The sequence below is a fragment of the Leucoraja erinacea genome, chromosome 1 (genome assembly GCF_028641065.1).
Source record: "Leucoraja erinacea ecotype New England chromosome 1, Leri_hhj_1, whole genome shotgun sequence".
Classification (NCBI taxonomy): domain Eukaryota; kingdom Metazoa; phylum Chordata; class Chondrichthyes; order Rajiformes; family Rajidae; genus Leucoraja; species Leucoraja erinaceus.
In genome coordinates, this window is record NC_073377.1 from 97145940 (window position 1) to 97171846 (window position 25907).

Genomic DNA, 25907 nt, shown 5'->3' on the forward strand with positions numbered 1-25907 from the left:
AACTTTGCACTGTGGTCGACCGGATCTTGAATAATGACGAGACAGATTACCGGAAAGAGATAGGAAGCATAGTAACATGTTGTCAAGACAATAATCTCTCCCTCAATGACAACAAGAAGAAGGAGATAGTTATTGCCTTCAGGTAATGAGGTGGGTACAGGCTGAAATGGAGATTGTCGAGAGCTTCGAATTCCTTGGCATAAATATCACCAACAATTTGCCCTGGACCAATCACATTGAGTAATAAACCAATACCAGTCTCAAATACCAATTAGACCCACAGAGTTCGTCTTTTTATTTACAATCTTGCTAATAATACTTTTAATTATATCTAGACAAATGTTAAATGTAACTATGTACAAGGGTCATAAATGGAAAGCAATTTGGAAATTGGTATATATAGAAATATTTAACTTTCGTTGTAAGTAAACCCAGGAAAGATATAAAATCAATACTGTTTTCATTGGCTGTACAGTAAAATAATTAAAAAACCCATTGGTTCCCAACAAAGACCCTGCAATGTTATGAACTGTTGTAAACTGGGGATCAGCATTACTTATACATGTGCTTAAAATACAGTTGCAGTTGTGAATTGTCAACTATTACCATAGTTTAAGATTTGCATTATACATAACGATTTAGTAAGTTTGTATTATAATTATTATCTATAATAAATCCAGTAAGTACAAAATATTCAGCTTCTGACATTTTTTTTCTCCTGAAAAATGTTCTTGGACCACATTCTTTGAGGTTGAAATAGTTAAAAAAAAGTACACATTTGCTTCTAGAATAAGGCAGGAATGTTGGTGAATGCTGGTTTCATGTTCCTGTTGGAAAGACACAATACCAATTGTTTGAGCCATTTCAGAAATGGATTTCATGTCTTTGCCATTTCTTCCTCCTGCCCTTGGAGTTGAGTGAGAATGTGCAGAATGACTTGATAGCAGAATATGTACTGGTTCTACACAGTAAAAAAAAAGTATCTTTAGAAGGTACATATTATTGAATAGAGAGTTATTACTGAGTGTAACAAAGTAACTGAGGTTACCATCACAATAGCACAGAGGAGGACTGCATTCACACAGGCAATAAAGAGATTAATTAAACAGCTCCATTGAAGATATTCAGGATACTGCAAATTAGTGACTTAATAAACGATTCAACCAAGATCTAATTTTTTTTTTTTTAGCATAGATTTGAATCAAGCGGGAATTCCTCCCCATGCCTTATTCTTGATAATGATCAATAATGTCCATTCTCCAAAGTATTGACTTTCCAATATTGCATGGTTCTTGGTTTCCTACTGTAACTGTGTGGGGATTTGTACCAGATATAAAATTACAACCTCAAGAATGTATTTTGTGTTACTTTCCCATTTCATAAAACATGGTACAAATGCAGTGCTGTAAAAACCCAGGGCACAATTCTGCTGTACACTTCCTGAACACATGCAGTGAAGTTCTTTCAACTTTCAAGAGATTTCACCAATTCACGGCAATAAAATACAGGTATCCTTTTGTTTTACAAGCTTCATTTTATGGATTTTCACTAATGAGCATAAGACCCTATAGCACATGAGTCCTTGATGTGGACAATTGAAATCTCTGTTGAGAGGCGGGTCTTCTTTACTCAGCCGTGTCATCAATGATTGTAGCTCACCATTCACCTGCCTTAAGAGTGTGTAAATGGGGAAGAGAATGGGAAGTGGTGGGGGAGTGGGAAAAAGAACAGTTAAGAACAGAAGTGGTGTAAGGGAAAGGGAACGGCTGGGCAAGCAAGGGATAGAGAAAGAGAGTTGTGGGAAAAGAGGTGGTTGGCATAACCTAGCAGGAGAGGAGGTCAGGGTGAAGGTGAGTAGCGACGAGAGAGCATGAGTGGTGGAGGAAGTGTGGGTGGGGGCGAGTGGGACGGAGAGAGTGTTGGAGGGGGTAGAAAGGGTCGGCGGGGGTGAGAGGGGATGAGCAGAAGGGATCGAGAGTGGGTCAGGGCGAGCAGGAGGGGGAGAGTGTTGGAAGGCGGGGAAAGGGTTGGTTGGGAGAGGGTGGGTTGGTGGGGGGTGAGCAGCTGAGGCGAGAGGGTGGGCGGGGGCGAACACGAGGGAGAGAGTGTTAGAGGTGGAGAGGGTGTTGGTGGGGGGAGAGGAGTTGGTGGGAAGGAAAAAGTTGTTGGAGGGGGAGGGATGGTTGTTGAGGTCAGCAGGGGAGGAGAGAGGGTGGGCATGAGCAGTAGGGTGTGGGTGGGTAACTGTGGGTGGAACAAAGGGCATGCTGTTCATGTCTGGGCAGATACTTTGAATGTTTTGTGGTAAATATCCGAAAGTGCACATGATATATTTTTTTTTTTTTTCGGTGGGGGCGCTGTCCTGTATGGCTGCCAGTCCTGCAGCTGTCCATTTTTTTCACTTCTTTTTATTATTTTTAGTACGTTAAAGTGTGTAGTCGGGGGGTCTAATCTTTTTATGTGTGGGGGGTGGTGGGGGGGGAAGGGGGAAACTGCTTTTTCAAGTCCCTACCTGGTCGGAGAGGCTGCCTTCCTCTGAGCAGCACCTTCGACCTGTCCTCGCGGCCTACCAGCGGGTCCTGGAGCGACGTTTCCTGAGGGGACCTGGCCAGAACCTCGGCTTTGGCTGCGGCACAGCGCTGGAGCGCTATCGCAGAGCGGGTGATGTTTTGCCTGAGTCGCTGCGCTGGAACTCCTGTATGCTGGGACCGCCGATAAAAACATCGTGGAGCCGCGGTTCTGTGGAGCGGCCAGCTGCGGCGCTGAACTTTGCATCCCGGAGCCTGGGATCTCTCACCGTGATCGCCAGTGTGTGATCTGTGTGAAGCTCCGTCCAGCGCGGTCTGTTGGCTTGGAAGCCGCGGTCTCCGGTAAGAAGGTGGTCGTTCCTGGCACCCCAAGCCGCTGAGGGTTCTCCTGACGCCGGAGTACCATCACCCGGCGAGAACGGCCGGGAACATCGGGCCCCGTGGCGGCGACTGTGGAGGCCTCAATGGGCCCGACTCTGGGTGGACAAGAGGATGGGGACTGGACTTTGTGCCTTCCCCCACAGTGGGAACCACAGTGGGAACCACTGTGGGGGGATGTTTTTATGTTTTAATGTTAAACTTCTTGAATGCTATGTTGCATTTTTATTAGTGTGCTGCAAGGACATCTGAATTTCCCCTGAATAATTTATAAAGTAATTAATAAAGTAATATCTATCTATCTATCTATGTACATTTTTATCACATTTTTTAAATGTAATTGTCATTATTTTGTTCCTTCAGATAAATACACTGAGTACTTAGGTATGTTTGACTGATCTTGAGGTCTGATATGCAACCATTTCACATTGAAACTAATGAGTTTTCATTTAGTGTACTATGTTCTCACAACATAACCTCGTGATAAGTTGAGAGATTTTGATCTCTTCTGAACCAGCTCACTAACTCAGCAATGGAGCAAGGATATTGTTGCTGAAATCTTACCTCAGTCTGGATCATCCCATGCCGTTGGTTTCTCATAGTCTTAACAATATAGGAAATATCAAACTGTTGGCAAAGAAAAAGAAAAAAATAGAAGCTCTGATCAAGGCAATAAACAAAGTTGCAATTTTGCTGTAGATTTCAGTACCGACCAATTCAGCATGCTTATAATCAGACTTTCACAACTCTCTTCTCGCTGAAGAGACGAGGAACTGCAGATGCTGGAATCTTGAGCAAAACAAATAAGTGCTGGAGTAACTCAGCAGGTTAGGCAACATCCGTGGAGGGAATGCACAGGTGACATTTTGGGTAGGGATGCAAAAGTTTGCTTATCCATTCTCTCCACAGATGCTATCTTCTCTGAGATAACTTTCAGTATTTCTCCCAAGCGCCACCTTCTTCCTGGAACTCGTAACCCTACAAGTAATGGAGATTGCAGAGATTTTGCATCTGAATCAGTTACTGTGTTCTATGGCCAGTCTATGCACCTAAAAAAAATGACACAAAGTACTGGAGTAACTCACCTGGTCAGGCAGCATCTCTGGAGAACATGGCAAGGTGACATTTTGTGTTGGAACCCTTCATCAAGTAGGTGACATTTCGACCCGAAACATCACCTATCCATGTTCTCCAGAGAAGCTGCCTGATCCGCTGAGTTACTCCAGTGCTTTGTGTCTTTTTTTGTAAACCAACATCTGCAGTATCAAAGTAAAACACTTGGGTAGTGATTGCAGATTTACTTGTGTCAAGGGGCACCTTGCTGTGTATTGTTTTAGTAGAGAACGGTTACACAGCTACATCCTATGATTTCAAAATCCATCTCCGCTTGTTACTGTCAATACATTCTGTGGAAGCGGCTTGTTAGCTAAATAATTTCCTTTTAGCATCTAAACATTTTAGTTTATTTATTAATTTGTGTTAATACTTTTCAATTTTAGATCCCATTTATATTTATTTGGAGAGTATCGAATTCAAAGGAGGGACAATTGATGGCATCTGGAATTTTCGTCATCTATGTGAAGTTTGTACCCCTATCCTGAGCGGATAATGGGCACTTAATGTAGTTCATGGTTTCAAAATTATTCAATTTCATGGCATACAAATAGCTAGCTCTGATGAGGTTCCTTTAACAATTTTATTTCAATCGATGAAGTTGCAGAGGCACAGTGCAGTAATCTGGGAGGGATTTGAAAACAAGGATTTAAATTTAAACAAGAATTTAAAAAATATATTCAAACTAGGACTTGCTATCTTTTGTTTTATGGTACAATCAAAGTTTTCTGAAGGATTGAACTTTCAACTGCGACATAATAAAAAACCTTGAACCTACACATGCTGAGGGAAGAGTATATATGATTCACCTAACTATTGCCATGATTAGATTCAGAACCAAATGGAAGAACCATTAGCTGGGTAAAAAATGATAGTGGCTGTGTGTTAAATAATGAACTAGCTTTATATTGATGGCTGGTTTTGTGGGAGAGGGAAAAGAGAAAGAAAATAGATAATATACATTTTTCTCTTCCTTATGAAGAAAGTGTAAAGATTTAACAAATGTCAAGTATTTTAATATATTTTGCATATTGGAGGATCATACAGATTTGATTGCTCAACTAGGCCTGAATCCATCCTGTTCAGAGCTCTTAATTGTTAAACTATACCTTCAACATGACCAACTGTTTAGAATTATAGCTTTGTACATATCCTTGCAAGTAGAGTCTGGGGCAACAGTTAATCAATTGATGGTAAATTAGTCCCATATATATGCCTTGTGCTAGAAGCCTTGCAGCTGTTGGGTATGTGATCCACTGAACCACATGCAAACTGCATTGCCAAGGCCTCTGGCAAACGTCTAGCAGATGAGAGAGCCCCAGGGGTTAGTTCTAGTTATATCATGCTGTGCAGTTCCAGATAATCCAAACAACATTTTGTTTGCAGACGTGGTGCTAATTAAATACAGAAAATACACTTTTTATCCCAAAATAAAAACTAGCCTGCAATTTTTGTTTCTCCTGGAAAACTCCATTGGTTTATCTTCAATTACTAGTCAATCAGTAGCTCCCTGAAATAATTCCAACCCTTGCTTTGGACAAGACAGCAAATGTGTAAATGTAGGATTACTTGGATTTATTTCTAATTCACCTGAAAAGTAATGAATTTCTCAGGTGTTTATAATCATTATCTGTAAAGTTTGCCCCAAGCTACAAGAAAGTATGCTACATATCATAGAAACATAGAAACATAGAAATTAGGTGCAGGAGTAGGCCATTCAGCCCTTCGAGCCTGCACCGCCATTCAATATGATCATGGCTGATCATCCAACTCAGTATCCCGTACCTGCCTTCTCTCCATACCCTCTGATCCCCTTAGCCACAAGGGCCACATCTAACTCCCTCTTAAATATATAACCATATAAACCATATAACAATTACATATCACTTGGTAAAGAGCAACAGACAGAATATTGTTAACAAACAAAACTTGCAGGCACATGTAACTCATTGCAATCATAACAACAGGACATATTGGCAGAGAGAATTCTTAATCTTGTGTAAAAATAATTGATGTGATTTAAACCTAATCTCCTCGATAGGGTTAAGGAAAAGGCATTTCTTTTTACCTTTACATTTATCAAAATCAAGTGAAAAATCCTTGACATGGTTCAGATTAATGAAGTGCTTGGAAAGAGAACCCCAAAAAATCAGTTAAGAATCCTGATTAATGGTAAGGATGTCCAGAGGATAACAGGCGTGTGCCTGCCTGCAGAAACTAAGGCCTGTCCCACTTGGGCGTCATTTGCGCGTCATTTACGGGACATCATTTACACGTCACGCGCGTTTTGGGATTCACAAAATCTTCGCCCGCCACCTGCGTGACGTGCACATGACGCCCAACTGGGACAGGTCCTTAAGTGAAACCAATAAGGGGTAAACAGCAGAATATCAAAGAGAGATGTTCAATTTACTTTGTAACTTTGTCTGCACGATTTATATGGCAACTATTGCATACCTTGAGTATGCAAGCAAAGATTTCACTGCGACTTGGCACATGGGACAAAAAAGTATTATTCCATTAATTAATTAATTAAGAATTTAATGCAGGACGTACCCAATATGTGATAATCCAGGGGTAAATATTTTAGAGACACAACATTGAAACAGGCCTTTCGGGTCACCGAGTCAGCTCCGACCAGTGATCACACTGTACACTAGCACTATTCCACACACTAGGGACAATTTCACAACTTACCAAAGCCAATTAACCTACAAACCTGTACGTCTTTGGAGTGTGGAAGGAAACTGGGGCACTTGGAGAAAGCACGCTCAGTCACAGGGAGAAGGTACAAATTCCATACAGACAGCACCCATAGACAGGATTGAACCTGGGCAGCAACTCTATCTCTGCGCCACTGTACCACCCCCTGTACTTGTCAGAAAAAGTAGCAATGGATGACAGATATGAGGGACTCTGCAAAATGGAATAGAAATTAGAAAGGACTATAACATATCCTGATAACTGTAAAAAATGTCTAGTTTAAGTTAGGTGTATAAAAAGAAAAAAGGAAAGGGCATCAAAATAAACAAAAGATTTAGTGACAAGGCCCTTTTCTAATAATAGTAAAATTGTAATTGAAATGCGGAAAAATGTGAACATGATCAGTAATCACTTTGCATTGCTCGGCACTCCAGAAATCCTAATAATGAATCAGCAACGGAGAGGGGTTAAAAACAACATGTGCAAGAAAAACATGAGGACAAAATGACACAAAGATTTTAGTCACAACTCAACTCACAATTTTAAGGTAGGTGTAAATCCTATTGATGCCACAAGTATAATTTTTCAAAACTCACTTGTCCTTTTCAATTGGAAAAATATGCAAAATGTTTGACTTTGTCAATTCATAATCTAACAAATAAGATTTTTGTTAAACAAAGACCTTCATCAATATAGGGCAGTGTATATGTTTAAGAAGGAACTGCAGATGCTGGAAAATCGAAGGTAGACAAAAATGCTGGAGAAACTCAGTGGGTGAGGCAGCATCTATGGAATGAAGGAAATAGGCAAAGTTTCGGGTCGAGACCCTTCTTCAGACTCAGTATATAGTTTAGTTTAGAGATACAGCACATAAACAGGTCCTACGGCCCACATTGACTACTCCGACATTTATGATCACCATGAGTTCTAACCTACACACTAGGGACAATTTTACAGAAGCCAATTAACCTACAAATCTGCATGTCTTTGAAATGTGGGAGGAGCACCCAGAGAAAACCCACGTGGTCACAAGGAGAAGAGACACAGTCTATACAGTCAACACATGCAGTTAGGATCGAATATGGTCTGTGGTGCTGTGCCGCCCATTGTACAGGTCTGCCATGATCTCTGAAGAGTGAAGTAGACTCCAGGTGTTAAATGACATTCCTACTCTTTATATGTCCAAACAAGTGTGATCCTTACAGTAAAACAGTTTATTGATCAGAACTGAATTTCTATTAGTTTTTATTGAATAGAAACTTATTGTAACCAAAGCATCTGAAGAAAACCCATCAGTCACAGGGAGAACCAGATGAGGAGGAGAGGGGGATGATGGGCAGATGGAGCCAGGTGGGGGAGATGAAGGGATGAAGTTGGGAGAGAAAGTCTGGGGGTAATAACTAGAGGGAGATAAAAGAAGGAAAGAGAAAGGGGCAGTCGGAGCCAAGTATGGCAAGTGGAGGGGGACATTAGAGACAAATGCTGTAAGGTGACAACTGGAGACACAAGAGACTGCAACTGCTGGGTTCTGGTGAGTAAGGAAGATGAAAGGTGAACTTGATGAGAGAGGAAGGATGGTCAGCATGAACCCGGTGGGCCGAAGGGATGTACCTAGTTGGGGAGGGGGAACAAAATTGGGTAGCAGGGGGTGGGAATGGTTGGAAAAAGGGGTATGAGGGAACATGGGTGAATCAGAAGTAGAGAGAAAGGGTCACAGAGGGCATGGGCTTCCTAATTGGAAAATGTAATGTTTACATCTACAGGTTGTAGGCTACCCACATGAAATCTGAGGTGCTGTTCTTCTACTTTGAGTTTGGCCTCACCAGGGCAATAGAGAAGGCCAAGGACAGACAGATCACTGTGGGTGTGGGAAGGGGAATTGAAATGATTTGTGATCAGGAGCTCAATATGGTCACTGTGGACAGAGCACAGCTACTCTGGAAAAAATTATATTTGGATATTGAGTATTGGCAGACATCTGAGCTACAGTATTGCTTTTAGGATTGCAACCATTGTTCAATATCATCATGAATTGACCGATATAGTTTCCATGGAAATCCAAGTCCAATTGCCCAGAAACAGAGGAAACCCAAGTGGTCACAGGGAGAATGTGCAAACTTCACACAGACAGCACCCAAAGTCAGGATTGAATCTGGGTGTCTGCCAGATGAGAGGCTTAACGTACTTTTATTGGTTGTTTTTCATACAAGAACCCCCCTCCCCCATTTGTATTTTGATCCAGTCCTTATACTTTATCAATAACCCAGTACAATCTCATAACAAATCAAAAATTCCCTTCACAATTATTCAAAATAGACATTTTATAATTTTAATTTTGCCTATTACCTTCTTTAAAACTATATACTTTATAATTCTCACGCAAAATTAATGATTACTTTTCAAAGGTAAATTGATGAAAAACAAAAGCTTTTGCTGTGGCAGTCTGGTTGATATCTTCATATCCCCAGGGTGGGTAAGAATAGTTTGGTACAAAGAAATACTTACATCAAGACCTTTACTGATGAATTTCAGCGCTGCATCTACACAAATGAGGGTCCCAGAACGACCAATCCCTGCACTGCAGTGGGCAATTAAGGGGCCAGAATTGTCAATGCATCTCAAGGTGGTGAGAAAGTCAACTAATTGTTTCGGTTGGTCTGGCGTTCCGTGGTCTGGCCAGGCTGTGAAGTTCAAATGGGTGACTTGTCGTGACTCACCGCTCTGTGTAAATAAAGGAATGGTTCCAATATCAGAATTGAAACTGTTGAGCAATAACCACCTGGAAGAAATCCCCAAGCAACAAATATAATCAAATGAAAATGTGAGAGCCAGTATTCCTCTGGACCTACACCCTAGGTGTGTTATATTTCTACTGATTTAACTGCACCAGATTTAGCAAACTGAAAGGGCCCAGCAGAGGTCCATATAAGGAGATGGGGAGGGAGAACATCAACTGTCTGGGTCAAATGGCTTCTGGTTAGAATTCAGCAGCTTGCACATTTCTCAACAACATAGCCAGGGTAAGGAGCTGACCAATAAATTTAGTTTAGTTTAGCTTAGAGATACAGCGCGGAAACAAACCCTTTGGCCCACTGAGTCGGCACCGACCAGCGTTCCCTGCACATTAACACTATCCTACACACAAAGGGAGTAATTCACATTTATACCAAACCAATTAACCTACATACCTGTACATCTTTGGAGTGTGGGAGGAAACCAAAGATCACAGAGAAAACTCACGCAGGTCACGGGGAGAATGTACAAACTCTGTAGACAGCACCTGTAGTCAGGATCAAAGCAGGGTTTCCGACGCTGAAAGGGCTGTAAGGCAACAACTCCAGCGCTGCGACACAGTGCCGCCTATTTGTTCCAACATCTTGTGTTGCAGTATACATCACCAAAGTTATCATTTTTTTCCTGTGTTATTCTAAAGAAACAATTCAATATATGTCACACATTTATTTTGTACGTACCCACAAGTCATTCATCTCTATTGTCCGAACAACAAATTCTCGCCGAACTTGAATATTCTGAAGGGTTATTTTAATACTGTCTTTTATTAACATGGATTGGTCCTGAAGCTCCGGCCAGTATCTGTGACATTTCACTTTTCCTCCTTCCATTTCCAGGGTCATCATGGCAATGACATTACTTTTCTGTTCCCAAACCATTTGCCAGAAGTCTGCCATTGTGTGAGGTAGTGGTCCTTGACAGGCAATGTATGTGCAATATTCTGTATCCACAGGAATCCTTATGAAGCTGGCATTAATGTATCCACGCTCTTCTCCAAGTGGAACTCGAGTGCCATCATCTATAATTGACATTAAATAAATGAATGAGTAATGATTTAACCTATTTGGATTGTCTCATGCTTCATTGTCAAGATGGACATAAGCGAATGATGTAATAGAAAATATGTAAGTAATTCATTTTTCTCATTCAGTTTTCTGAAGGATTGTCATGGTTTACTCTGAATTTAATCTTAAAAAGGTTGCTTTTATGAGTAACAGACTGGACGGGACAAATGAATAAAAACAGTAAATGCTGGAAACATTCAATGGGCCAGGGGACATGGTGGAAAAAATAGTTAATGTTTCAGGTCAAGAATCCTACATTCCTTCTGAAGAACTATATTCTAAATTAGGAGATCCATTGCTACCAAAAGTTCAGGTCTTGCGTGAATGGTACAGTATATTGTCTTTACAAAGAATGGGTGGTCTAAATATGTTCGCGTTCAAGCTAGTTAATTGTTCACAATTTGACAGGTGCACTTAAATTCCAATAATTCACTGTCCAACATTTTGGCATTTGGCACACCAGGTGCTATTAGCAATTGCCATTCACTAGGGCCCCTGTTTCCATGTTCCCTTCCCACTTGTTCCCTGACAACTCACTGCGTCCCCAGTCACTTGCAGGGCCTCACGTTCATGTAGTCCCTTGTTTGGGGTACAGTTCTCATGCTTCCTGTCCATACACAAGGGCCCTGGTTCACGCTCCATTCCATTCACTGGTGCTCTCGTTCCCACATTCAAACCCATTCACCAGGTTCCTGTGCTCCCTTCCCACCCATTTGTTCTAAAGACAGTGCTGCTTTCATACTTACCTGGTTCTGCCTTCTGTGCTCCCTTGAAACTTACAGGGTTCAGTTAAAATGTTCAAATGGATTTTACCTTTTCAGTTAAAATGTTACTGCGTTTCATCTTTTAAAACTTTTAGAATGTTGAAATATTAATATAAATAACATCCAAAGGTATGGAAAACCCGCTAGATCTACAATGAAGTCCCAAACGTGCCAGATTAACTATATTAGAGGCAATGTTGGTACATTTGACTTGTTAGCATTCCTCAAGGTCGTAATGTTTCTACATCTAACACCTTTGATCTGAGCTATGCTGTTAATGTGACAATTGAAGGATTATTCATTAATATAAATAAATTATGAAAACTTGCTTGTTTGTACTTACAAGGTAATATATTTTTATATCGGTTCTTCCTCCGGTTTTCATTTATTTGTCCAATTAAACATTCATCTAAAGGTTTCAGGTTCTGCAGATTCTATTGAAATATATAATTTTAGATTAATAATGCATAAGGTTATTTTATAATATATTTTGTACTCTGCCTTATACCTTGACTTTACAAGTGATTACAACCGAACAAAACTGGGAATGTAGGTTTCTCGCTACAGCAGTGGTATTTCTGTGCTCACAACTCCAGGGATCTGACCTCCAGTGCCATTGAAGTGGAACTTCCATGTTCCTCTTGTCACCAGGTGGGTTTCAGTCTGGGCTTAGGTTGCTTCCACATTGTGAGGGAGGCAATGAAGAAATTTCTACTTTACCGAGTTCCAAATATCTTTCCCCATATTCTGAGTTCCCTCATTCTAGGCAGTGTCAAAGAGTAAATGCCACTATCATATTTTCTTCCATCACCACCGCTGGTGGAAGAAAACTTGATAAACTCTGTGTAAAAAAACTTGCCCCGCACATCTCCTTTAAACACCCATTCTGACCATAAAGCTATGTCCACCAACCTTTGACATTTTCACCCTTGGGAAGAAAAGACTCTAACACCAGCATCTGCAGTTCCTTCCTACATATTCTTTCCCTTGTTACCCTTTTTCTTTGAGTTCACTTGAAGAGTCATATAGAATTCTTCTTTGCCTTACCTGTTAAAGCTATCCCCTGTCCTCTTTATGCCTTCCTCATTTCCCTCTTATGCATCCTGCACCCCTTATATACTGCTCAAATGGTATGCTTAATTTGAATAAATATATGCCTCCTCCTTTTTGTTCTGACCAGAGTCTCAATATCCCTCATCAATGAAGGTTCCCTAATCCGAGCCCTGAAATATTTATCTATCTATCTATCTATCTATCTATCTATCTATCTATCTATCTATCTATCTATCTATCTATCTATCTATCTATCTATCTATCTATCTATCTATCTATCTATCTATCTATCTATCTATCTATCACTAAAACTCTCATCTTGTTTGTTTGGATGTCTGCCTGTGAGTGAGTGAGTTCCTGAAATTACGCCAAAAAGGTACACGATAGTGCTACAATTTTCCACCACCTTACTCACAATTGTCCTGTGATGCGTTTTCAACACGTTTCGATCAGATTTATGTTGCATTTCACAAGTTATTATCATTTTTAACTTTACAAAATACAGTTTGAGAAAGAACGACTTGAACACTGCAGTGGCAGTTGCAGCTATGACATCACAATGTGATCTAATTTACATAAACTGGCCATCAACAGTGTTCCACCCAGTTCAATGATAGATTTGTTACATTGTTGTAAAGAGAGGGAGGGAGTAGAGGAGGAGAAATGTTATTTAAACATTGTGTTGGGTTGGGGAGTGCAATAGACAATAGACAATAGGTGTAGGAGTAGGCCATTCGGCCCTTCAAGCCAGCACCGCCATTCAATGTGATCATGGCTGATCATCCCCAATCAGTACCCAGTTCCTGCCTTCTCCCCATATCCCCTATCTCTTAAAGATAGGGGAGAGGTGAGCAGTGGGGGAACGGGAGAGGGGAGAGAGAAGAGGGAGGGTGAAGAGGAGGGTGAGAGAGTGTTGGGAGATGAGGGGAAATGAGCCAAGCCTGCACAGTACGGGGCTATGGGCGAGTGGTGGAATATTGCGTTGGGTGAACAGGTTCTGTTGGGGGAACGGGTGAGTGGTGGAAACGGGTTGCATTGGGGGAACGGGGCCTGATGGGTCCCACTTGGTCTAGTATATACATTATATTACTAAAACTCTTATCTTGTTTGTTTGTATGCGTGTGTGTTCTGGAGATTCCGCCAAATGGTAATCGATAGCGTTACAATTTTTTGCCCACCTTACTCACCATTGTCCTGGGGTGTGCATTAGCCAAGTTTTGTTCAGATTGATGTTATATTTTACTAATTATTAACATTTCTAGCTTGACAAAATCCCACTTTGAGAAGGATTTCTTCAAATCTGCACTGGCAGTTCCAAACTATGACATCACAATGGGATTGTAGCCCTACTACAATGTTGCTATCCCAGGACACTGAGTCATTGCCAGCAAATGTCCTTCGGGGGAAGAATCTGCCAGCCTAACCCAGCACATATGTGATTGCAAAGCTTTTTAATTGCTCTCTAAATTGAAAGTTTAATGATTAGATTTGGATAACAAAAGATGGCCTTGTTGGTAGCACCGACATCACATTAAAGAATAAAAAAATGTAAGTGTAATTGCATTTAAAAAAGTTTAAAATGAGGGAGGGTGGGGGGGGCTATGGGTGAATGGTGGAATACTGCATTGGGGGAACGGGTTGCATTGGGGGAACAGGTGAGTGGTGGAATCTTACGTTGGGGAACGGGTTGCGTTGGGGGACCCAACAGGCCCCACTTGGTCTGGATATATATAACTAAAAGTCTCATCTTGTATATATGTTCCCAAAATACAGCAAAAATGGTACACGATATTGCAACAATTTTAGGGGCGCCTTATGGGCCTGTCCCACTTGGGTGAAATTTTTAGGTGACTGCAGGAGACTATGCAGTCACCACATGGTCGCCACATGTTCGCGGGTAGTTGCCGATGAGTCGCCTTCGTGGTCATGAGGAGTTCCCGCATTCTAGGAATTAGTTGTGGCCTCATTATGGTCGCTGCAAAAGTAAACACTGTCTAGTCCATCATCGGCTCTGACCTCCCTACCATCGAGGGGATCCATCGCATTCGCTGCCTCAAAAAGGCTGGCAGCATCATCAAGCACCACACCATCCTGGCCACACATTATCTCCCTGCTACCTTCAGGTTGAAGGTACAGGAGCCTGAAGACTGCAACGTCCAGGTTCAGAAACAGCTACTTCCCCACAGCCATCAGGCTATTGAACTCAACGCAAACAAAACTCTGAACATTAATAGCCCATTATCTGTTTATTTGCACTTTATCTGTTTTATTTATTCATGTGTGTATATATTTATACAATGGTATATGGACACACTGATCTGTTCTGTATTCATGCCTTCTATATTCTGTTGTGCTGAAGCAAAGCAAGAATTTCATTGTCCTTATCTGGGACACATGACAATAAACTCTCTTAAATTCTTGAACACCTTCTTCCACGAAGACAGAACCAATGCATTCTGTTAAAAAAAAAGACACAAAGTGCTGGCCTGTGTTGTCTGAAGCGCTGAGTTACTCCAGCACTTTGTGTATTTTTTTGTAAACCAGCATCTGCACCTCCTTGATTCTCCAAAGTATTCAGTTAATTTCTGTGCCCTTCCCTTTGTATTCTCTCTTCTTTCTAATTATAAAGGATCCTACAGTTTTTTTTTCAGTAACCTTTTTATCTTTTCACGCACTTGCAGAAGATACTTGCAGAATGCAACAAATATCTAAATTTTCTATAGTTAATAATACATGAACAAACGGCGCTCTTAATTTCGGAACATACCTCAAATTCTAGTATTGGAATATTTTGTTCCAGCAATCCACATAATGTTTTAATGACCGCTTCCAGCTTAGAACCTGTATACTGGCTTCCTGGGGGAACGTTTGCAATGGAAAGGACAGCATGTTTCTCTATTGTTTCCGACCATTCTTCTGCAATAGATGAAGAAAAATGTGACCAATATAACATAATGCAACAACTGCGAACAAAGTACAGCATGATTAATTGGGATACTGCTATTGTGCAACAAAAACTATAATTTCTAGTGCAATTGTTAAGTAACACAAATTAGTTTCATTAAAAAATAAAATTGCATTTGAGCAAATGGAATTATATCCACCAATGTATGCACTAACCTGTATCGTATTTTGCACAATGCAGAGTATAAAATAATTCCCAACTATATATTTCAGCTTTATTTATTCAGTTGGGGAACATAAAGGAATTCTGGAACATGTAGATATATATCCTTGCTATGCTGTTTTCCCAATGTGCAACTTTGATCACTTCAGAGCGTACATGTTGCCTCTCAGGGGCGTCTTTGATATTCACCATTTAATATTTTCATATTATATAATACTGGCAATTGTTATTAATTAATTAATATATTTTATTATTGATTATAACATTAATATTTTATATTCAAAATCTCTTAATAGTCATAGAAAAATCCAATTATTATATATTTTAAACCTATTCTGAACATCTGTTGTAAGTATTTCTGGGCAAAAAACGGATGAACATTCAGCGTGCTGGGTTTAATGTAGAAATTCAGCATTTTAGGCAGATCTGAATGTTACTAATAAGTGGCATAAAGCTTAAGGTTCCCATGGAAACTTGTTGAATGCAGTATTCTTATGTTTCCTGGCAGTCCTTCACTTTTCTATACTATTCTCTGCTGTAATAATAATAATAATAATAACTTTATTTATAAAGCACTTTTAGGCAACATCAGTTACCACAAAGTGCTGTACAAGGGAAATCAACAAAAGTTATCACAAAACTAAAACCATTAAAACGACAGGACTATAAAAACAGTAAAAAATTAAAAGACATTAAAAGCACTAAAACAGGAACAATGTCTCAGCCAGTGTCGAAAGCCAGTGAATAAAAGAGTGCGTTTTTAGGGAGGATTTAAAGATGGACAGTGAAGGGGCCTGTCTGATCTGCAGCGGCAAGGTGTTCCAAAGTGCCGGTGCAGCAACAGAAAAGGCTCTATCCCCTCTGAGCTTCCGCTTAGACCTTGGTACCTCAAGGAGCAGCTGATCCGCTGACCTGAGGCACCGGGTAGGACTGCAGTGCAAAGCTGCGGCAATTCCACAGCTTCCAAATTAAGGAGACTAATCAAATAGTCGTGTTGTGAATATGTGTAGAAACTTAGTTTGGTTGGTTCCCAGCTGACTTCAAACCCTGGGCCATTTTGTTGTTTGACAATTTAGTATCATTGGGCAACATGGTATCACAGCGGTAGAGATGCTGCCTTCAGCGCCGGAGACCCAGGTTCGATCCTGACTACGTGTGCTGTTTGTACGGAGTTTGTATGTTCTCCCCATGACCGCGTATGTTTTATCTGAGATCTTCGGTTTCCTCCCACACTCCACAGACATACAGGTTTGTATACTTGGTATAAGTGTAAATTGTCCCTAGTGTGTGTAGGCTTGTGTTAATGCGCCAGGATCGATGGTCGGTGCGGACTCGGCGGGCCGAAGGGCCTGTTGCCGCTCTGTATCGCTAAACTAAACAACTAAAATTCAATTGATGAAAATGTGAAAAAAAGGTCAAACATCATGTTCCTTATTCCCAATTATAATTTAGTTAATAAAAATAATAATATTTTACCTTTGAGTGAAGTGTCCTGCTGAAGACTGGCAATTGGGAGTTCTTCACTGTCCCAGATAATTTCATCCTCCTCGGTGTTGTCCTGCCTGGGTGCCCTACATCAATCAAGTGATCACACAATGGTCATTTTCACATGGTATTATTATATTTATTGATTATATAATTATTTGCTAATTATATCACATTTTATCTTCTAGCAACACAAAAACAAAAAATAATTATCTGCTATTACATTAACTCCTGTGGCATGTTCACAAATATGGTTGATAAGCATAGATAGACACAAAAAGCTGGAGTAACTCAGCGGGTCAGGCAGCATCCCTGGAGAAAAGGAATAAACAATATTCTTCAGATAAGTGTATTTACTTCAAATATGGCAAAAGTGCTGGAGAAACTCAGCGGGTGCAGCAGCATGTATGGAGCGAAGGAAATATGCAACGTTTCGGCCCAAAACGTTGCCTATTTCCTTCGCTCCATAGATGCTGCTGCACCCGCTGAGTTTCTCCAGCACTTTTGTCAACCTTCGATTTTCCAGCATCTGCAGTTCCTTCTTAAATACTTCAAATATGTAACTGTCATTTAAATAAACATAGTGGGCCACAAATTCAAATTCAACATTTTATTTTACTATCATGGCAGAGGAAAAATATCTGATCAGACTATCACGTTTAAATATATTGAGCATATTTGTAATTTGGTGCAGAATGCTGGTAATCAGGCAACATAGCTCTTTATTAATTCCATGGTGCTTTGTCATTGCTTGGATCCTTTGGGGTATATTACCTTTCTGAGGCTGTATCTTTAATGGAGTGCTCCTGCACTGGTTTCTTTACAGTTGTTGAATGCTCGCAGCAATTTTTCCTAACTGGCTGCAATATTTAAAAAAATATATATTATTAAACAGAAACAACAAAATTAAATAAGAATGCACCATCAAACAGAAGGAATTCACAAAGAAAACTGCACTGTTTCTTCAACACCAGGAAACATTGATCATTATTCTTTTTGGAGATTTTGCAGTGGAGTAGACAAAGTATTTAAGAAGAAACTGCAGATGCTGGAAAATCAAAAGTAGACAAAAGTGCTGGAGAAACTCAACGGGTGCAGCAGCATCTATGGAGTGAAGGATTTCTGAAGAAGGGTTTCGGCCCGAAACGTTGCCTATTTCCTTCGCTCCATAGATGCTGCTGCACCCGCTGAGTTTCTCCAGCACTTTTGTCTGCCTTCGATAATTATTCTTTGCCAGCTCTCCTGGCTCACTTGAGCAGATGTAGCTGAACTATTGGGCTCAATATTTAAATTGGTAGGGAATGAACCCATTAATGTGGCGAGGAAGTCCTTCATGATGACAAGAATGGGTGGAGCTGGAAGTGCGTCAGGGGAGAAGGGGTAGGCTCTTGTGGCCACTAGTAGGAAAGCAGTGTTGTTTTTGTAGGGCTCATAAAAAGGTTAAGGCAGAAAAATTGAATAGGGATCTGAGGGGTAATCTTTTCACACAAAGGGTGGTCGGTGTATGGAACAAGCTGCCAGAGGAAATAGTTGAGGCAGGGACTCGTGCATCGTTTAAGAAACAATCAGACACATACATGGATAGGACAGGTTTTGAGGGATATGGGTCAAATACAGGCAGGTGGGCCTAGTGTAGATGGGACATAATGGTCGGTGTGGGCAAGTTGGGCCGAATGGCCTATTTCCAAACTGTAAGATTCTATGGCTCTCTATGGCTCAGAGGAACATTTCTGTCCAATGAAGTTTAACAATTTTGCAGGGAGATGGGGGGATAGTAGAAATAAGCAAATAACTCCTTGAAAAGATCATGCTTAATTCTGTATTGTGTTTTCCTGTCTGATACCCATTGCTCGATTCTATTAATGTTCAAAAATCAATTGATCTAAGCATCGAGAATTCTCAATAATTAAAGGTCCACAACCGTCTGTGTGGACAGAATCCCCTCACGGGTCTGAAATGACTGTCCCCTTACACTGGAACATCTGTAGCAGAGCTGGAATTTCTCTTTAATTAGAGAAAACGATCTCCCAACATCTACCCTGTTAATCCTTCTCAGAATCTCCATAAAGTCAGCTCTATTTCTTCTAAACTCAGTAGGTATGGACCAATCTAAGTAAGGCCCTCTCATGCCAGGAATCAATGAAATATGCTCACATTGCACTTACTCCCAGGCAAAAAAATCCTTCTTTGGGTATGGGAAATGAAACTATACACAGATAAATGTCCTCATCAAAACCTTACATGATTACAGAGGATGTTACTCCTCATGTTTGCTGAGTCTTTTCATGGGCAGGACATTCCTCGTCTTCACAGTCCCATATCCTCTCAGCTACATTTTGGATAATTATATTTTTATAGATTGCATTATGCAAGAAGAGAAGCTATGGTTCCTTACAAAGAACATGACAGACAGTGAATTGAATTTGAAATGAAATTGCTGACAAATACAGCAGCTACATTTCATTGTGGAACACCTCACAAATATCAAGGTAAATGGATGTAAAAACAAAACTTTTTGTAATGCTGATGTTGATTAAAGGGGAATAAGAATTGTGTGGTCTTCCTTGAATAGATCTTATTCACTACAGCTTTGCTGTATAAAATACCTCACAGCTAATAATGCAACAGCACTGTGAAGTACCAGGCCTGATTAAGTGGTGCAGTCCAGCACTGAGGTCCTGAAGATTCGAGACACACCAACTGTGCTGAAACAGCAATAGGAAACTGCAGTCACGGCCCACCATGACTCTGGCATACAGGCAGCTTGACCACATAGTGCATTGAAACACAGAGAATGCCAATTAAAAAAACCCATCCAAATTGTGACTTGCAAATTAAAAAAAATAACTGTGCACCATCTGTCTACTCATACATCCTTTGCATCTACAATTTCTGAATGTGATGTTGCTATCTAATCTCTCGTCCGTCACACAATCAACATTTCCTCTTGAAAAACAGTCGCTTGCATACCTAAAGCACTGCTATCTCTTCAATCACAATGATAATGACCATTCTTTTATCTCCTTGAACACAGGTGAACACATCTTTTGACAACTCCATTCAGTTCAAATGTAGCACATGCCCTTGCACATTCCTAATACTTTCTGCCTCGAGTGCAAAGACAGCAGTCCAACTATATTCCAACTATCTACCTCTTGGGGTGGATTGCATGTAGTTTGACCAGCAACCTCTGCTGGCTCCACAGTGGAACTAACCATCACCTTAGTTGAAGTTGATGTAAATCACTAAAAATCTGTAATTTTTTACCAAAAAAAATTTAAACGTTTAAGTTTAAAGTTAGCTTAATTAAAATATAAGTAAAGAAAAACAGAATTAAACTTACCTTTTTAATTACAATCAATGATCCCATTTGAATGAAGGGGGAGAAGAGGATGCACATTAGGTATGGCAGCAATGGCAGATATAAAACCAAAGAGGCAGATTCAAAATGTGTCTGGCCCTTGGTTCAGTAAGTCAGAGAATGTCTCTGGCTACAGTGGCAAATAAGAGAGGTTGAACTTGCCTCAGCAAGATTCAGCCGCTTGGTGCTGAATGAATGTGAAGAGCAAGCTACAAGGCTGTTGGGTGTGGACGTCCTGTTAATCTTAGGGAGCGTTCACATGATGTCTATATGTAAGTTTGCATTAGATAATTGTGGAATGAATCATATATGGGAAAAGGGCAGGAAAGTGATGTGACAGAAATTCAATCTTTTGCCAATATTACATGCTTTACCACAGTCAACACATAAATGCAATGGAGAAATTGGAAGCATTAGAAATAACTGTCAATTGGGCACCAAGTGGATAATTCATCTTGACTTTTGCCTGAGGTGCATATCATAACAATATATATATATATATTTCAATCCACATATTATCAACAAAAGCACACCAGGTAGATTGAACGAACATGTGACCAGATAAAAATGCAGCTGTAAGACCAAAGATTGATACTACTGAGATATCAACACTTCCAGCCAAGCTGTTTACAATTGTCCCTACAACGGAGATGTCAGTTCAAAAGTTCAGCATTTTAAGTATCACTTTTTATGCTTAAGTTTTTCTCTAAACTAATTCACAGATTTTGTGTCTAGCTACAGGATCATCATTTATTAACCATTCCTAACTAGCTCTCTGAAGATGGTGGTGTGCCACCTTCTTGAATTGCTTCAATCGGTGAGCTGAAGGTGCACAAACTAATTAGAAAAGGACGTCCACCAATTTGACCCAGCAAAGTCGAAGAAAATCTGTGTATTTCCATGCTAGGATGGTATATGACTGCAATGGAAATTTGGGAGATTCTATTGTTCCTTTTACCCTTGTCCTGTTGCATGACAAGGACTGCAGTTTTTTGAGACACTGTTCAAGAAATCTTTGCGAGTTGCAGCAATGGTATAAGATGGTATAATCCTTCCAATGTGTGCCAGAGCAGGGGTAAGTGAATGTGAGGGACCTGGTGACAGATCTTTTTTAAAACTATGTCCAAGGCAGCTCAACTGTTGCTGGAAATGCACATCCAAGAAACTGGTGAACATTCCAACCACCCCTTGACTTGTGGTTGAAAGATAGTGGAAGGAATCTTCAGGGTCAGAAGGCAAAACCTTTCACAAGAATGGCGCAGCAGCACGGATTTGATCCCGATTATGGGTTTTGTCTGTACGGAGTTTGTACGTTCTTCCCATGACTGCGTGGGTTTTCTCCGAGATAATCTGATTCTGCCCAAACTCCAAAGACGTACAAGTATGTAGATTAATTGGCTTGGTATTTGTGTAATTTGTCTCGAGTGCGTGTGTAGGATAGTGTTAATATGCGAGGATCGCTGGTCGGTGCGGACTCGGTGGGTCGAAGGGCCTGTTTCCATGCTGTATCTCTAAACTAAACTAAACACAGTTTCTGATTTTTCCTGTAGCCGCAGTGATTATACGGCTGTTCCAGTTATGTTAACGATGACACACCATTTATCACCGACACCTCGTCCCCTCTAAGAATAGTTTTGATGAGCAATTCAATGGTAATGCAATTACAAGTCAAGGGGTGCGGATACACTTCCTCTTGATTAGTATGGATGTCAAGGGTTAAGGGGAGAAGGCAGGAGAATGGGATTGAGAGGGAAAGGTAGATCAGCCATGATTGTATGGCGGAGTAGACTTGGTGGGCTGAATGGCCTAACTTTGCTTCTATAACCTATGAACTTATGAATTATTGAGGGTGATTATCTGACAATTGTGAAGAATAAATGTTCCTTGCCATTTGTCACCATAACCCCGATTGTTTCCCAGATCCTGTTGCAAACAAGGATGGGCTGTATCGGCTTCTGAACAGCAAATGCCTCTCAGCAGTGAGGAGTGGGGTGCTGCAAGGCTCGGTGCTGGGACCCCAGTTGTTTGCAATATATAATAACGATTTAGATGAGGGAATTAAATGTGACATCTACAAGTTTGCAGATGATACAAAGCTGGGTGGCAGTATGAGCTGCGAGGAGGATGTTATGAGGCTGCAGGATGACTTGGGTAAGTGGGCAGATGCAGTATAATGAGGATAAATGTGAGGTTATCCACTTTGGTGGCAAGAACAGGAAGGCAGATTATTATCTGAATGGTGTCAGGTTAGGAAAAGGGGATGTGCAACGAGACCTGGGTGTGCTTGTATATCAGTCACTGAAAATAAGTGTGCAGGTACAGCAGGCAGTGAAGAAAGCTAATGGCATGTTGGCCTTCATTGCGAGAGGATTTGAGTTTAGGAGGAAGGAGGTCCTATTGCAGTTGTACAGGGCCCTGGTGATACCGCACCTGGAGTATTGTGTGCAATTTTGGTCTCCTAATTTGAGGAAGGACATTATTGCTATTTAGGGAGTGTTCAATATTGCTATTGATTGGTAAGTTCACCAGGTTCATTCCTGGGTGGCGGGACTGGCAAATGATGAAAAAATGGGTTGACAGGGCTTGCATTCACTGGAATTTAGAAGGATGATAGAAACATATAAAATTCTTAAAGGATTGGACAAGATAGATGCAGGAAAAACTTTCCTGATGTTGGGGGAGTCCAGAACCAGGGGTCACAGTTTAAGAATAAGGGATAGGCCATTTAGGACTGAGACAAGGAAAAACTTTTTCACCCAGAGAGTTGTGGAATTATCTGCCACAAAAGGGAGTGTAGGCCAATGCACTGGATGCTTTCAAGAGGGATTTAACTCTTAGGGCTAAAGGAATCAAGGGATATGGGGAAAAAGCAGGAATGGGATACTGATTTTAGATGATATGTCATGATCATATTGCATGGCCGTGCTGGCTCGAAGGGCCGAATGACCTACTCCTGCACCTATTTTTCTATGTTCTATGTTTCTAATACCACCAATCATCAATGATCATCTTCGCTCCTTAGGATGGACAGTAGGTTACTGATGAGGCAGTTGATCAGCCTGGTGCACGGTTTGTTAGTAGTTCCCTCAACTACGATGTAGTGGTGAGATCACAATTACAATTTGGAGGTTATGATTCCAACTAAAGATGACTCTTTGACACTGTATTCAGTCAAATGGTAGCTCACCAGGAAGGACTTTCTCCTTTCCCCTCTAGAATTCAGTCTTTTTAACAATGCTTGGACCAAGACTGTGGTGAATCTGGCGCTAAGTGAACGTGTGCCAGTGATGGAGTTATTGGTGAGGACTGCTTGATGACATTGTCATTAATGCCATTGATTACTTTGCTGATGGGTTAGAGCAGATGGACAGGGGAGCAATCGATTGGATTCGATGTGTCCCAATTTACACAAATAGAAAATGCTTCTCCAATGTTTTACTTTATTCAGTAGATAACAGTGAAGAAACTCAATGGGAACAGCTTGATTAAAATTGTAGCTGAAACCATTCAGCAGAATACCCTGGGTCATGCAGTCGTTACTTTAACTGGTGTGGTTATGTTGATATCATTATAATTGAATCAAATCACCAAGACTGTTTTTTGTCGTGGAGGGGACCCTGGCTGCAGACCAAATTGGATCATCCAGGTGGAATGTGTTTGAAGATCTACAAATACATCAGTTAATCCAGTCTGTGCTGGGTTGGCTTATAAATACCCCTGGAAGAGACCTTACAAGTTGTACACTATTTTCACATAGATGTTCTACCGTAGCATTAGGGTAAATGATTCAATAATCTGATTTTGGTTACGTCCATTTGACATTAAAACATGTCAAGTGCATTTGGAGAAATGCCCTGTTCCTTTCTGGAAAGTGCCTAGGGAAATATTACATCCCATTAGAAGTTAGGGACATTGGTTTAATAATTCACTCGAAGCACAGCATCACTTGAGAGAAACATCTCCACATGGTACTGTAATAATTTGAGGGATACTATTGAGGCAAGACCGATGGCCAAGTTCTGGAGTTAAATTAAATTTCTTGCTTTAGTAAAATGTTTTACATGATTCTTGTGCCTCATGTTATTAGCATCAACAGTTTCATTTGCACCAAAGGGCTACAAATTAAGTACCTCAGGAGAGTCTTCAGGCAGGGAAATACCTTCACAATCTGTATCTTCAGATTTGGCTGATTTCTCGTCTTCCATCAGTTCACGTAAATATTTAGGTTCCTCTGTAGGTCGCAAGCTATTCTCTGCTCAAGAAATAAAACAAATTAGCAGCTATTCCTTTCAAACCATAATCATTGGTAATCATTGAGATTTAGCTCTGGTTAAACATATAAACTTGGAAAATAGGTGCAGGAGTAGGCCATTTGGCCCCTCGAGCCAGCACCACCATTCAACGTGTTCATGGCTGATCATCTAAAATCAGTACCCCATTCCTTCTTTTTCCCCATATCCCTTGATTCATTTAACCCTAAGAGCTAAATCTAACTCTCTCTTGAAAACATCCAATGAATTGGCCTCCATTGCCTTCTGTGGCAGATAATTCCACAGATTTACAACTCTCAGGGTGAAAACGTTTTTCCTCATCTCTGGTTTCAGCCTTTCTAACTAGTTTTCCATCTCTGGAGGGCCCTGAACAGCTGAAAGGGATGCCAATCTGTTAGCAACAGTTCTATAGCACTTTACATTACTTTAACAAAATGAATATACCATATTTCACCGGCTGCGGGAGCTTCGATCGCCCCGACTGCGGGAGAATAAAGAGGGAAGAAGACACGACTATTGCCTTCCGTCAGTGAAGAATGTGGGGGTGCCACTGTGGTGGATGTTTATGTTAACTTTTATGTAGTTGTGGGTCTTGCTGCTTTTTGTACGACTGTTTGGCAAATCAAATTCCTGTATGTTCTTACATACTTGGCTAATACATTCTTTGTAATCTTGTAATTTCTTGGAGTACGAAATATCCCATTAATTTTTTGACAGGCCTCAATTATTGAAATGATCATTAAGAACACCTTAAATATTTTTCTTCTCTGTCCAAATACACTGCAGCTAATATATTTTTATATGAGGTGCTTTACCTTATATTTCCAATCCAATTTAATAACTTATCATCCATTAAATATAGCTCTTTCCTTTTCCTTTATATTATCTATAAATTACACCACAGGCACAAACTCAGATAATGCACAAAAGCATAGATTATACATAATTATACAAGACTGTGAAAAAGAAAAGATAATGCGAAAAAAGGACATTAATGCAGTCTAATATCATGCTTAATTAGGTGGAGAATAATGGGTGGCGCAGCGGTAGAATTCCTGTCTTACAGCGCCAGAGACCTGGGTTCGATCCTGACAGCTGGTGCTGTCTGTACGGAGTTGGTACATTCTCCCCATGACCGTGTGTGCTCCGGTTTCCTCCCACACTCCAAATACGTACAGGTTTGTAGGTAAATTGGCTTTGGTAAAAAATGTAACTTGTCCCCAGTGTGTAGGATAGTACTATGGCAAGGGAATCACTGGTTGGTGCG

The 25907-nt window shown here is 40.6% G+C and overlaps 1 protein-coding gene across 3 annotated transcripts in view; it reads right to left on the minus strand.

Moving 5' to 3' along the window:
• Positions 1-265: 265 nt before the first annotated feature.
• ptpn13 (protein tyrosine phosphatase non-receptor type 13) overlaps positions 266-25907 on the minus strand; it is a 236941-nt gene continuing 211299 nt past the window's right edge. For all 3 annotated transcript variants that reach the window (XM_055640029.1, XM_055640022.1, XM_055640017.1), the window contains 9 exons: positions 24500-24621; positions 17783-17868; positions 17000-17094; positions 15164-15312; positions 11687-11777; positions 10196-10533; positions 9228-9443; positions 3471-3533; positions 266-961 (listed from right to left, as the gene is read on the minus strand). In XM_055640029.1, the coding sequence (XP_055496004.1) occupies positions 878-961; positions 3471-3533; positions 9228-9443; positions 10196-10533; positions 11687-11777; positions 15164-15312; positions 17000-17094; positions 17783-17868; positions 24500-24621 (1244 nt within the window). In that variant the 3' untranslated portion in view covers positions 266-877. The remainder of the gene's footprint in view (positions 962-3470; positions 3534-9227; positions 9444-10195; positions 10534-11686; positions 11778-15163; positions 15313-16999; positions 17095-17782; positions 17869-24499; positions 24622-25907) is intronic.